General features: G+C 38.9%; 1 protein-coding gene across 3 annotated transcripts in view; it reads left to right on the top strand.

Annotated features, from left to right (window-relative positions):
* The window catches only part of osbp2b (oxysterol binding protein 2b), a 38476-nt gene that overhangs the window by 12324 nt on the left and 10466 nt on the right, over positions 1–15686 (top strand). For 2 of the 3 annotated variants that reach the window (XM_079478953.1, XM_079478954.1), the window contains one exon: positions 14407–14657. In XM_079478953.1, the coding sequence (XP_079335079.1) occupies positions 14407–14657 (251 nt within the window). Of the gene's footprint in view, positions 1–7833; positions 8104–14406; positions 14658–15686 lie in introns of those variants that run through there. The other variant, XM_079478955.1, reaches the window with a different exon arrangement.

The following is a 15686-nucleotide window of genomic DNA, read 5'->3' on the forward strand; positions in this document are numbered from 1 at the left end:
CCAACTACGGTATATTTATCAGATACTTAGGCAATAGTTCTCGGTAAGGCATGCATGACTATTATTATTGCTCATACAAAGGGGTTAATATGAAGACAAGCAAGCTTTGACATGTAGCAAAATTAGCTATAACTGATATTATCAAATTTTTCGGCCTGTGCAAATGTTTCTAAGACATCCCTTGTTTGTGTGACAGACGATAAAACAGGCCAAATTAATTGACATTTTAGCTTCCTGTCTGGCATTCTCAGATAGTGTAGCTGAATGATCAGTTCTGGCATGTGCTGCGCATTACCCAGCATTCCTTCCGTCACAAGGCAAGAATGAACCGCGTTACGTTCCGGTCATCACTTCAGTTCCACTGGAGAACACCTGATATGTTCACTTTCTCTCTTAGCCTTTTAAACTTACACCCGCTCTCCTTCTTAAAATAAATATCTCAGTTTCTCTCTCCGTGGTGCTGAAATATGACCTTTGTAATGTCATTAATTAAAGGTGCTATATGCAGCTTTCTTATGGAATGCATCCCTGTTGTCTGACATGTATGAATACAATATGTGAAATTTCATGATTCTGTGAACTCCAAAGAAAAATGTGTCAGATTCTTGAATTGTTTTCAGTTGTTCATTATGAAAGAAGGTTGTTTGTTATGAGAGAATGTTAGAAAGAATGCTAGCTTTGCTTTTGACAGCTAACGTCGAAGTTCCTACACAAGGTCAGTGTAACGCAAAGTTGTTCAGGTTATTGAATTATTTCCTTCATGTGACATTTAGGTTACGCACTGCTACTCTCATTAAAGATGGGGTGACACACAGTTTCTGCCAATGTCATCTACATCTTGGGTACCTATACAGTAGTGCCATGATTCTGCCCCATCATGTCATGTCTTTCTTGGTCTAGTGGCAGGATCATGACAGAGCCTCATTACATCCCCCCTTTAAATCGGTTTTCCTTTGTGTATGTATGTTTTTGGAGTTTTAGAAAAGGGCTTTGGCTATTTCAATGGCTGTTTGTGGCAGAAATTCTTCAAAAGCTGTAATAACACAAAAGGAGCATCTTTATTGGGGATGGTTGTCTTTTGACTGGTTTCCTAGGTATTTCTCTGTGTATTTCTCTCTTACACCTACCTTCCCTCCTCTCCTAGCAGACACTCTTCCCCTCCCTTTCTTAATCTCTCTTTTACTATCTCTTTCTCCCTCTTTGTCTCCCAGTAAGCTCGTTTGTTATCCCTGATTGTAAACCAGACCAGAGAACTGACAAAAGTGATCTCTTCTTTTATGAGCATGAGCTCATAGGCGAGACTTCTTTCTCTCTCTCTCTCTCTCTCTCTCTCTCTCTCTCTCTCTCTCTCTCTCTCTCTCTCTCTCTCTCTCTCTCTCTTTCTATCCATCTCTCTTGCTCTATCTGTCTGTCTGTCTTCTCTCTCTCTCTCTCTCTCTCTCTCTCTCTCTCTCTCTCTCTCTCTCTCTCTCTCTCCCTCTCTCTCTCTTTCTATCCATCCATCTCTCTTGCTCTATCTGTCTGTCTTTCTCTCTCTCTCTCTCTCTCTCTCTATCTCTCTCTCTCTCTCTCTCTCTCTCTCTCTCTCTCTCTCTCTCTCTCTCTCTCTCTCTCTCTCTTTCTATCCATCTCTCTTGCTCTATCTGTCTGTCTTTCTCTCTCTCTCTCTCTCTCTCTCTCTCTCTCTCTATCTCTTTCTCTCTTTCGCTTGCTCTGGCTGGATTCTTTACTGAGGAGTGAATCTCATCCCAGTGGAGAGGAGGTAGAGGAGGAGGTGGCTCTGTTCGGTGTGTAAGTAATATTATAGCATGTCTTGGTTTAATGTTTAATATGTATAGGATGTTTTATGTATATGATGTGTGTTGTGATAATTATATATTTTTATGACTATAGTAGGATATAAGTTGTATAAGTTTCTGCTTTGTGTTTTGCAACCTTGTGCATGCTGTTTGCAAACAGTGTGTGTATGTTATTTGTGGGGCGTATGTTATATGTCTCACCGTCGTGCCATGTCACAGTGTGTGTTTTATAATCTCACACACTCCATTCTGACCTGATTTACTACACACTGACAGCTGGTGAATATCTCTCTTTCTTATCCTTGTACCACCATCCATCTCTTCTCTTCCTATTTAATGCTCCTTTCTTTTTCATCTCTGTTCATCGGGTATTATGGTGTGATTTGCATGAGGTTTGTGAGACAGAGAGCGAGAGTTAAACATTCATGGGGGTCTTAATCAAAATTTTGTTTATGTACATGATTGGTTTTGCCAGAACTGTGGTGACCAGACATGGTTCTTAGATTAAGTCTAATTCTTAGATTAAAAAAAAAAAAACAATAGAAGCCAATGGAAAATCCCCACTGTGGCAGAAAAACAAATATGTTGTTGAATGTGTGTTTTAGCCCATAGGGACACTATATGCTTGGATACACACTGTGGTTTCTATAACAGTCGTAATTGATTATGAAACTAGCAAGAAAGGAAGAAAAGGGGGATAGATGCAGGGAGGGAGAGAGATAATCTCTATCCACAAGAGCATTCTGAATCCAGCTTTAGTGATGTTTACAGCGTGAGACATGAATCTGATGTTTATCTGCCCAGCTGCCCCATTATCACTCGCGGAATAAAGCCTCAGAATGGGTTTAGCATAGCACATAGCTCATGCACATTTATGCCTTTGACCTGCCTCACTTTTTTAAAACTTTCCCTTTTCTGTATTTATTTATTTTACACATTTTTCATCCTCACAACATCATTTTGTGTCATGTGATGTCCCTTGAGGGTGCTGCTGGAATCTGTCCCCTTTGCCTTGGACAAGTCTGTGCGTGTCATCGATGTTCTTATCTCACGTTGTTAATGTGCCGTTCAATTCTTTACATCAAACTTATTGTTGATCTTTTCAAAACGTAATGTAATTTGTCTTAAATACTTTTTTAACCTTGTTAAATACACCACCTTCAAACGAAACCGAAGAGAATCAGTTGGTTCTGCTAGGTGGAATTATGACAAGAAAGCCAGTACAAAACACGCCGCTTTGGTAGCCATTATTTGTGTACACTCTTGTTGTGGAAGTCGGTTGCTAGTTCTGCCTTCTCAATGACATCACGCATGTTGTTAAGGACAAGCAATGATTGAATGATTGGGAATTCTTAACTATTTTACAAGGTGGCTAATTTGTATGAATTCGTATTTGCTATCACGCATTCATATTTGAACCATTTCAAGTGATACGCTAGAGCCCTCCTACATCCAGAACTGTCTTTAAGGTTTACAGAAGCATCTAGAATTACTCAAAAAAGTTATTCTCAAAAAACTATTATGCTCTAAGTATAGAAACCACTTCTCTGTTAAACACTCTCAGCTGTGACACATACTCTCTCTGTATGTGAGAAAGTGCGAGACTGCGATATGGGAATGTGTTTGTGTAAGTGTGTGAAACAGACAAGCAGGCAGATGGACTGATCTGTAGCATCTTTATCATCACGGCCCTCGGGAACGTATTCAGTGTCTCCCATCTCAGCAGAACGACACTCAATCATGGCCACTGGCCTCACGTACACCAGGAAACGATCTGTTGTGCCCAATAAACAAGCGCAAACAGCAAAATCTCACTTTTTTGAGCCAACACAAACACTGCGCTTGGATCGGGATGTGAATGCCATGAAATGATCAATGAAATTTGTCGGAGACAGAGATAGAGAGGAGTAAGAGCGAATGGCATATTAATCGTTTTAGAATGAAAGGGATATCATAGGAAAGTGTCACTTTGAGCAGTATGGATCGCTGCATGTGATATAGATCGCTAACAGACATAATAGCAATGAAACGTCTCTGTTGATTTGATAGAGAGGAAACACTGCTAATGTGTGTGAGAGTGGCATTGGCATGTTGCTTTTTAGCTGAGACAGATATAAATAATCAGTAGTGTAATTGGATTGCTGTCTCGTGCTGTTATTGATGAACCGTCATCTGCATTTGATTAACTGTCTCTGGACCCGTTTAACATGCACAAGCACATCACTGCATCATCTGCTTGTTTTAAACTCACTGTTTGCTTTAAATTGTATTACTTGTATGATATACCGATATTGACAATAACCATGAATATTGATATCATGTTAATTCTGCACACGAAAAAAATTATTCAGCACCTATATTAAGTTTTGCCTTGAGAGCCACAATGGTTACAATCTCTATCTTTAAACCTCACACTCGAATTTAAAATGTGATTTGTTGGCCAAAACCAAAAAATAAACCAAATTAAGGATGAATTTAACATTTAATGAACCCCCGATATTGTGACATCCTGATGTATCATGTTTTTTCATATTCATCATATTTCAGCAGATAAAAGACGTCCGGGTGTTTTTGCTCCAGTAATGAATGTCGGGTCATTCAGTGCTGTATGTACCAATCGGTTCAAAGGCGCTCTGTCTGTCACAGGATCCAAGAACAGCCAGCTGGATCACAGCCAGGGTCTTTAGGGCTAAAGGAGAGTCTGACTGGTTAACATGCAGAATGAGAGGAGAGAAGAATTACGCCAGTGTCATTTGGTTAGTCTAGTCAAATCCTAAAGCGATTTCATTTTGTTGAAGACCTTAGGATATATAATCCTCATTTGAAAACCATATTTTCATACCTGTACTTTTAGGGTGGCAAACTGTGTCATAGTAAATCCCCAATGCCTTGTTTATATCTCATACGGTCTCACTGATTAATGCTTGTTGAATTTCCTTTGAGAATATGGACTGACTTCTAAGACATTCTCAATTATTGAAGAAACAGCATTGCAATTTCGATTTTATGCCGACTTAAAGTGTTACAAGAGCAAACGTTGATTAGCCAAACATCAAGGCTACAACATTTAAGCATACGTCCTGTTCATAGTTAACAGTGTTCTTGTGAATTCCAGTTTGATCACTTAAGATGAGCTTTATTTAAGGGACACTCCACCTAAAAATTATAATTCTGGCATCATTTACTCACCCAAGTAGTTCCAAATCTTTATAAATTTCTTTGGTCTTGGAAAACAAAAGCAACTTTCATTTCTGGGTCATCATTGACTACCATAGTGAGATATTATGAAGAAATTTGGAAAATTTGTGTTCAACAGAACAAAGAAATGTATACAGGTTTGGAACAACTTGAGGGAGAGTAATTCATGACAGGATCTTTCTTTTTGGGTGGAGTATCCCTTTTCAAAATGAAAATCTTGTCGACATTTACTCTGAACTTCCTTCCTTCCGCAGGACACAAAAGAAGATATTTAGAAAAATGTTGGTAAAAGAACAGAACAGGCCCCCATTCACTTCTATTGTAGCCATTGCAAGTAAATGGGGGGCTGTTAACAACATTCTTCAAAATATCTTCTTTTGAGTTCAGTTCATGGTCTCTAGGTCACATCCAATCATCTTTTTTCTATTATCTGATATCAGTGAGATTCTATTTGACATGTTATGCTTCGGAATGTGTGCTGTCCTCTATCCTTCTGCTGGGTTTAAAATATAGACTTTCCTCTTTTAGCATGTTTCATATCTCACTTTATTTTCCCTCTGTCTATATGTGTTTGATGTCGTCTGTTTGAGCTTTTAACTGTGGTTATGATGCACATGTTTAGCTCATTGATCGATCTGATATAGCTCACTGAAGTCATCCTGCAATTACATCGGTTATGTGTTGCTGGTCCTTCCTCTGAACACTTTCACACTTTCTTTCAGCATTTATCCAATTCCCTTAGTTAGATAGAGCTATCTGAATGTAAGGAGTGCAAAACAATTGCTGTCAGATTATGAAATAATTGCGCCGGGGCTGTTGCTGGTGAGCCATCTGCCCTTTATTCTTTTCATCTGTTACACTCATTATTTCTGCCGACAATTACCTGACTGAATCACGGCCGCTGTTGGTCCCCGTACAGAGGAACTCAGTGCTGGTAACTGCTGGTCTAAAACTGCAGCATTGGGGAATGGTGAAGAAGTATTTTTAGCATAAAACCGTTGTTTGGTTGAGGGTTTAAAATGCCTGAAAAAGAGCTAGCAAAAACAATTTCACACATCATGGATACAATCTTCGATTAATAAACGTATCCATCATATTAAGTTGAATTGTGTGTGTGTGTGTGAGGTTTGCCTGCATTGTGAAAACAAACGTTTGTGTTAGCATGTGTGTGCTTCGGAATCCGTGTACCTGTCAGTTTTGATTAATAGAATTGAGTCTGATGGATACACACACACACACACACACACACACACACACACACACACACACACACACACACACACACACACACATTATTCAGGGTGACCTTGTGGAGCAGCATCTATAATAGAGTAGACACAAGAACAAAATGCGTGTGTGTGTATCTGACTTTGTTTTTGGGGACTGCATACCATCTTAAAAGGCTCAAAAATTTGAACCAAACATCTGAAAATCTTAAAATGCAGAAAGGGGTTGGGGATTCATCTCATTATGGCTATGGACTGTCCCCACAGAGATAATAAACCACAATGTGTGTGTGTGTGATTGTTACAGCACATCAGTGACCTTGTCCTGCTTTAAACGTTCAGTGCACTGCAACGGACACAGAGCTCTGCGGGGGCTGAACGGAGCGAGGGTCTCTCTGCACTCATTATTCAGACACGTTATGGTTTCCATGAGAAATAACAAAACTACTCCCAGCTGAAACGGCAGTTTTGTGCTATTTGGGTCTGTTTATGTTCTTATTTGTTTCGTGTTATATCATCTGCCATGTTATCTGTTATGTTTTTATGCGCTACTGATGTATAGTGAAGATTCTCACCGGTTCACTATCACAGGCCGTGACATTCGACTCAAAACATCAGACTCAGTTGAACAGTGTCGAATCACAACTCGTGTGATTTTATTTATCAGGGATTAAAGTTCCAGTGTATTAAATTTAGTGGCGTCTAGCGGCGAGGTTCCGAATTGCAACCAGCGCCTCACTCACCTCAAACCTTTTGAAGCACTACGGTGGGTGACACAGAACTAAGATCACGTTTTCGATTCTTTGCAGACGGGGATAACATATATGAAACATGCTCTGTAGTTTGTCCGTTTAGGGCTACTGTAGATGTAAGGGGAACCCTAGTGTACATATGTAGATAGAATAGCTCATTCTAAGGTAATAAAAACAGAACGCTTCATTGTGTAAAGTCTTTACACACCTCAGAATACATTGTAATGTATATTATATTGCATTTCTGTCAATAGATCCTCAATGAAATGACACACTGGATCTTTAAGTGGATTCGCCACTATTGTCTACTACTATAGACCAAGAAAAGTTGTATCAATATGGTCTTTGTGACAATATGGCCCATGTTTCAGAATGAATGGTTTACAGTATGATCAGGAACATGTACTGTATTGAACCTCTGATCCCTCTAGAGTCACTTTGGATCATGGGAAAAGCAAATACACTGATTCCTCATTTCAAACTTCCAGCTTACAATAAAAGTGGTGAGTGAATGTGTTCCTCTCAGATTGTTCCAGTCAAGACAGCAGTGTACTGCAGACTACTGTATACCACTCACCCCCCCCACCTGCTCCCCCACCACACTGCATTAAGCTGTGCATGGGGATAGGAATGCCAATATGCTGCTGTGCTTTCAGAGTGAGTGTGTGCACTCTGAAGGTTAGGTAGGAGAGTGAGGATGTAAAATCAAGGCCGTTAAGGTCTATACTTGTTCTGGCTCAGGAGAGAGGCGTTTGCTCCTTTGCAGCATGACGGTGAGGTCCGGTCGCTTCCCCCTGCACCCATCCGGCTGATGTAGCAGTCCGGTGTACTTCCTGCGCAGCGGTTGGTTGCTTAAGTGTGTGCGAGGAGCGGAAATGAGGGAGAGGGGAGCGGCGGGCCCGTAGCGTAGTGGAATGAAGAGTGGAGCATGCTGGGGGCCGGGAACCGTGCGCTCCTTCTGCAGTGGCGGCTGCCTGAGCCGCTTCGGCCGCGGTCAGTGCCCTCATCCCGGAGGAAGAGATGACACTTCCTCATCTATGTCACACACTCCGGCTCCTCTTGCTCTGGTACGGGCCCCAGCTCGCTCCTCTTCGTTCTGCCATCTGCTGAACCTCACCTGTCTCAGAGGTACTGTACACAAATGTCCTTCTGACTCTCACTGTGTGCTGCTTTTGCTTTATGATTTGTCTGCTTGTCTCTTTCTCCCGGACTGCTTGACAGGAAGTGTGGGTCAGCACTTCCTGTCAGCAACATTTCCAGTTTAATCTATATGGTATTGAACAAAAGAGACTTGAACAAGAGTTATTTTGTTCAGTATTGGGATATACTGTATGTGGTATATAGCTTTGCTACAATTAGATTCTAACAAGATTGCAGTTGCACGAAGAACAATTTGTTGTCTATAGAAAGATATTGAGATGTTGAACAATGTTACCGGTATTCCAGAGATTTCTAGTTGCATGTAGGGATCTAGAGATGTTTTTCTAGCCGGCCGTTGCCTTCTTGCGCGTCACTCCCGGTTATTCGAAAATGGGCAAAAAGGCGGGATGTGGGTGGGGCTGAGATACTTGATTAGTGAAACCACACGTCACTCCCTTAAGTGGCCACGCCCTTAATTGTGCAGACCTTTAAGGCTTAATACATTTTGAACGTATGAGAATTCACCCCCTCACAGTTGTCATGAAGGGCAAAATTAGCTATACGGACCAAAACAAATTTTTTGTACCAGGCTGTAAACATGTTTTTTTCTGTTGTAAAGTTGGGCATTTTAACATGGGACTCAATGAGATTCTGCTCTGTTTTGGAGCCAGTCTCTAGCGGCCAGTCAATGAATTGGAGTTTCACAAGAGAGACCGAATAGCTTTCCTGGTAAGAGCATTGCGTTAACAACACAAGATTGTGGGTTGGATCCCAGGGGATTGCAGATACCTATGTAAAATGTATAGGATAATTTAATGTAGGTCGCTTTGGATAAAAGCGTCTGCCAAATGCCTAATTGTAATGTAAATGTAAAGTTGCCACTAGGTTTTGAGACTAGTACGACAGCGTATTTACAGTTATAGCATGACGTATCAAGACCACCAGTTTCGGCAGGGTGGTCAATGAAGGTCAGCTGGTTTTCCAGAAGACACCCTGAGCTGTTGATACTGAATTTTAGTATTATATCTCTTTTATTATTTTCATTTCAATTGTATTCTGTTGTTTGAGAATTTTTATATATTTTTTCAGAAATGAACTCTAGACTGTGACTTGGTTTGTCACACCTTGTTTTGATCCTTTGAGTTTTGCTCTGATAAAAGTTTATCACACACTGTATGTAAAGAGAGAAAATACAGAATATAGGTCCACACTATTTTAACCAGACTGACTTAGAGCTTCAGTACTGTCCAAGTAGAGATGTTTCAGTTTTAGTAATTGGACAATCCAGAAGGTCACTTTCTTGGGGAAGGTTGACATTTTAGTCTTTTGTAATGTAGAAGACATTAAAAAGGTTTTGCTGGCCCAATTATGTTGCCACACGTTGCTTTAAATAGGCTACTCAATTATTCTCTATTTGTTACTTTACATCACATTATTAAAGTTACTTGCTCTGTTGTCTGTGTAGGAGAGAAAATAGGTTATTTAAATTTAAGTGTACTGGGACAGTGTGACATTGAAACGCTCTGTCTCCTTCACACACAAACACACACACAATTGGTGCATAATTTGCATTTTTTTACACAGACAACAATAAAAGATTAAAATATGTCTTTAATTGTCTCAGGAATTTAATCAGCCCTATTTTGATTGATACAGAGTGAGTAGTATTAAGACACAATCAGCCAGTAGACCTAATTCGCAAAAAAAATTTGAGCTTTAACAAAGTTGGCTATTTTTAATATTAGCCATTTTATTTTACACTCCATTAGACACAACAGATTGATTGCAATGCCACAATGTTTCATTGCTTTTGCTGTTCTGATAATGTTTGGTTGGTTTTAAGTGAAGAAAGTAGTGATGATAAATTCAGCAAGTGATTCGGTGGCTTTAGTCAGCTTGAAGGTGAACGTGTTTTTCTGTGTCTTTGTTATAAGTTGGCCATGCATGTGTTAGACACGTACAATTGCAAACATTTAAGTATTGGAATAAAAGATGGTTTCTATCTAAAAGCGAATGCTCTCCCAGACCTGCCTGAAACCCCCTTGTGTTACCACACCCTTACAAATCGACGTCAGTTTGTGGTATGACTTGACTAAAACTGCCCAAATGTAATCGCAAGTAAAGTGGGCGTTACTGTCAGTACAATTGCTTTGGAACCTGATGTCCCAATATGGTAAGAGGCGTTACATTTCTGTCACACACTAGTATTCGACCAATCACTACGCACTGGTTAATCATTGCACACCTCGCTTTTCAGAGCGATGAGCTTTGAGCATTGTAAACAATCTGCGTGTTTCAGAGAGGCGGAGCAAAGAGGAGATAGAAACATGCACGGTATGTGGAAAATATAGTGTTTTAGAACCTTAAATCGTGTATACACATTGCATTACATCTAAAACAAACGATAATATTCATATTAGCCCTGTCATATGACTCCTGTGAAAACGGATTAATTGAGATTAAACACTTTTCCCGGATCAAACATACATTAAACATATCTGCTGTTTTGCTTAATATATGATATTATTGCCAAATATTACAACTCTTATGTTATTCTCATTGTTCAATATGTAAATGGAAAGTTAGATAAAAAATTACTTTTACTAATTTACAGACAGAAACCTCTTATTGAAAGCGAGCATTATACCTAAAGTGAAAATTTAAATAAAACTGAAATAAAAGTGATAGATGAATTGTATAAGAACAGTTAGTGTATAAACAATACATGTGATTTTGAAGGTGTTTTAGAAAAAGCATTAAGCTATGTGTCTAGGGTTATGGCAGGGAGATCAGGTTGTCTGAGAATGTTCATTTAGATATTAAAGAATTTGTACATAAGTTAGTTAGAATAAGGAAGGTTGAAATTTTTTTGTACATTCATTGTAATCAGGCTTGCCAATTAATCAATCCTTATTGAGAGACTATCCAGTGTCACTCATTGACCATAATGGAGTTGGCAGCATTTGACTGATGTTGAGGAGAAAGAAGAGCCCCTCTGAAAATACCACCACACACCAGCATGAGTTTCTATGATAGCACAGACTGCTTATGCTGGTTAGTGTTGGTTTAGGTTTAGTGTTTAAGTTGTTTTGGAAGTTATTTACATTTATGTATTGGGCAGACACTTTCTCCCTCTAAATACAGTGCATTTAAGGTACATCTTATCGATATGTGTATTTCATGGAAGTCAAACCTGTCACATGTGCTAACATAATGCCCAACCAATTGAATTACAGGAACACAAGCTGGTTTGTTCAGTGGTCCCAGGATTTTCACAAGAAGATTTAAAGGTGCTCTCTGCTCATTGCAGTGCTACATAATCTACAGGAGCCTATAGCTGCATCATCATGTTTCATCTGCTGCATGTTCACCTGATCTGCCAGTTCTGGTGTTGAAGGTCTTCTCACTACTGAGCTGGCAGAGGATTTTAAACACAGATAGATGACAGCTGGTGGGCCCATAAATTCTATTTAAATAATTTTCAATGTATGCATATGCCGAAACACTTGGCATGCCTTTAGAGGGGTTTGGCAACTAGGAAATGCTCTCTTGACACAATAGAGTTTTATACTCCTTGATCAATGGGAATGTAGAGACATTTTTTCGCTTTCTATAGGACTGGAAAGGAGTCGATACAGTGTTTAAAATGTAGCTATGCTTTGGGACTCGATGCTTGTCTAAAAAAATCTGTTTACTGGCGCACAGTTGAAGCTTAAACTATATCCAACCATCTGACATGGAATTCCTTTAGATATCCTTATAAATATTTTTAGTTCTGTAATAGAAAACTTGAAAGCCATTTCAAATCCACTGAATGTGAGCTTTTGCCGAGAATCACATACAGTAAATATGGAGGTGTATGACCAGATTATAAATGGGTTAATGTCAAAGTAATTCCAAGGTATTTTACTGTTCTGTTCTATTCTTCTGTTCAAAAAAGGCATTCTATTCTATGTTCTTATCACATGACCTCAATACGTTGCATGCTTAATCTAGCCAGTAGTGGACATTAATTGCATTATTTACATTACATTATTATAATTTATTAGGGCATAAATATAGTTATTTTTCACCTTTAAACCAATTTGGTCTAAAATTGAATTTAAAATCTAAGCTCATACTACATTATTATTTATGTTCTGTCTCTAGGTTGACAATCCTTTATAATACAGTATTTTATTACTTTTTAAGTAGGCTAAATGTGAAAGTATCATTACTTTATCAGAGTGTTTTTATATATATATATCATAAATAAATGTTGATTTTTTTAAGTACATGAAAAATCTAGCACTTTCTGACATTTGCTCACATACAAGTATTTTTACGTTTGACTTGGGTAAAACGTATAGCATTTTTTTTGTTTTTAGAATTACATGACAATACATTTGCAAACTTTGCAAAAAAAATTATACATATACTGCATTAGCAAACCCGCAAATTCCTCTGTCAGCAGTCACATGGGTCAGGGCTCAAAGATGCATGATGGGATGTTCGAGATCAGCCAGTGTGCACGTTTGTGTGTAAAGTATGTGTATCTGTGTGTTTGTACTTGTGGCTGAGAACAGCTAATGGAAAGACAGAGAAAGCAGTCACAACCATTCCAGAGTTTAGAGCCCTGAGATTTATTCTGTTGGTATTTAAATGAACAGTCAATAACAGTCTCCAGACCAGAGGTTTATTAACATCCACCAGCAAAACAGAATGCAAGACTAGAAAAACGGAGGCAAAGATATACACTTGAATCATTAGGGTGAAGAGTTGAATAAAACCTGCTCTTTCATTCATTGAAATATTTAATTTTGCTACATTTTATATTTGACTGTTGTCACTCGCACCGGTTATCTGCATTCATGTCTCTCATATTAGTCTGCAGTGTCAGTATTCATATCCCCAAACAATATTTACTTATGCCCACGTTATCAACCTTCTGCGCGTCTACCTTCAACGAAAAGTGCCCTAAAGTGACCCCTCACATGCAGTGTGTTCTCTATCTGCGTGTGTTGTTGAGTCATGAGAAGGTTAATGTGTTCAGTCTCTGAACAGTTTGCTGACTGCGGCTCTGCTCTCTGCTGAGGAGGAACAAACACAGGCAGATCAATCTCACCCTTGCCCCGCTCGGCTGATCCGAAGGAGGTTGCCATATCCTCCTCTCTCACAGGCACGATGCCACGTCTTCTTATTGACCCTTTTGTAGAGCCACAATTCCTTGTATCATAGAAAGGTGTCATTTTTAAATGTATCATCTGTATTTGTCAATTTGGAAATGTAGTAGGTCTACATAATATGAGTCTTGGGGGTTACTTACGTGTGTTTGTATATTTTTGTTTTTGTCCACTTATACAGGCATTTCCAGTTTCATTAGTCACTCTTAAAATTAAAGGTGCTTAAAGGTTCTTCAGCGATGGCATAGAAGAACCATTATTGGTTCCACAAAGAACCTTCACGTAAAGGTTTTTTAAAGAACCATCTTTTTCTCACCTTTTTATAATCTGGAGAACCTTTTTTGGCCACAAAGAGCCTTTTGGGAAACAGAAAGGTTCTGTGGATGTTAAAGTTCTTTATGTAACCATACAGACTAAATGTTTTTTATATATAATATCATGTGTAGTTATCATCTCCCATAGCTATCCGCACTAAGTATGTGTATGTGTTTTGCTGCTTTGTGTACATGATCAGTGTCTATAGCAATGTTCACTAGGCGACAGTCTTTGGAGCTTCAGCAACCTGTAAAATAAACATTCATTAATGAGGGACATTTGGAAGACTTGTCACACGCATTGAAGTGGAAACAGCTGGAAAACACATTGTGCTTTGGGGATTTCTCTAGCCTGTTTTTAAATTGCATTTTAGACCAAATTGGATCGTAAATATAATATGTGGCACATATGAATTTAGTGTTGTTAAGGCAGGAAAAATAGAAGAGGAAAATAAATGCACATATAGAGAAAAAAGATGCTCCTTGGATTCACTGGAGGAATTGCTGTTACCATGGAAACGAGAAGACACGCTGTCCTGAAGCAATGCGTATGACTTAATCAAATAAGTTTCCTTACACTCAAATAATAGATTTGGATTTATCTGAATGCTTTTCATTTTTCTTCAAATATAAATCTTCTTCACACCATACTGGAAAAACAAGTTTCAACTCAAAACATGTTGCAACTCAAAACAGCAGCCAAATATAACAAATAATAAAACCCAGTAATTGTCAATGTTTATAAGTTTGTGGTTAAAACCATGATAAAGGTTAAATCAACCACACCTTCAGATTTTCTCTCCTTTTATGTCTAGATGACTCTGCAGACGAGGAGCCGTCGTCTCAGTCGGACCACAGTGAGATTCAGGGCACTCTGAAGACTTTGGCCAGTAAGTTGGATGACCTCAGCACATGTAATGACCTGATAGCCAAGCACGGAGCGGCTCTGCAGAGGTCCCTGAGCGAACTTGAGGCCTTACGCGTGCCTCTGGAAGGAGGAGAGAAGATCAAGGCTGTTAATGAGAGAGCCACTCTCTTCCGGATCACCTCCAATGCTATGATCAATGTAAGTGCAGAATCTGCTGCCACATTCTCGGATTTTAAGTCACCATACAATACAAACGATTTGGTTTGCTTTTGATTCTTTCAGGTAGCCATTTATTTTTTTTAAGCTGTTATTCAGGAATATAATTCTGAATCCTTTAAAATCTCATGGTCACTGTGGGTCTAAAGTTTAAAGTTGTTGCTTTTTTGGCTTGTAATCAATGAAGGTAGATGTACTGTAACATCCTCTGCTGGGATCGATACAGGCCTATTTATAGCTCCGGGATTTGTGAATGTCCTCTGTGTGTTATATTTGATTTCCTAAATCAAATTTTGGACAGGTATCACTATCCTCAGCAACGAAAATCAATACTGGAAGCGATTTCGTCTTGTGTGTTCTCATTTTAACTTTGGTAGACTTCACTGACCTCATCAGTCTGTAAGCTTGGGTGAACTGTGGCAATTTCATGCTATTTATTTAGATTTTCATGTGACTCGCTGAGAATTTCAACCAAGTGAAAATGTACATCGACTGCATTATCAATTTACTAACTTAACCCTAAGCGTATTTGTTTGGCTATCCCAAAATCACAGACACTGAATAATCTTCCGTACAACGTGATTTAAGAAAAACTGTGATCCTTTGAAAAACTGTGATCTGTCTGTTTTTCTGGAATCCCATTGTCATTTTAGTGTTTAACTTTCATTTGAAATGGGATCCCGTTCAATGAACTCCACACATTTCATTTTTTACTGACTTTATCCATTTTAACTACAGGCAAACAAGATGATTCTGAACTTTGTGAGATTAGCATAAACCATTAGCCCTGTGAATGACAGTAAGGGTTTCAGTGATCTAACTCTCAGGTCATCCCATCTGCATGCTATAGCGCACATTCATTAGCGAGATCTCTGTTTGGTCAGCTGTGTGGACTCTCCTTTTGCTCTTTTCTCAAATTATTTATAACCGGCTGCATAGAAATACACACACATAATAAAAAATAAAGAATAGCAGTTTGTGGCGCAGCTCATTAAACCACTGAACCAAAGC

The sequence above is a fragment of the Barbatula barbatula genome (assembly GCF_947034865.1).
Source record: "Barbatula barbatula genome assembly, chromosome: 2".
NCBI classification, from domain to species: domain Eukaryota; kingdom Metazoa; phylum Chordata; class Actinopteri; order Cypriniformes; family Nemacheilidae; genus Barbatula; species Barbatula barbatula.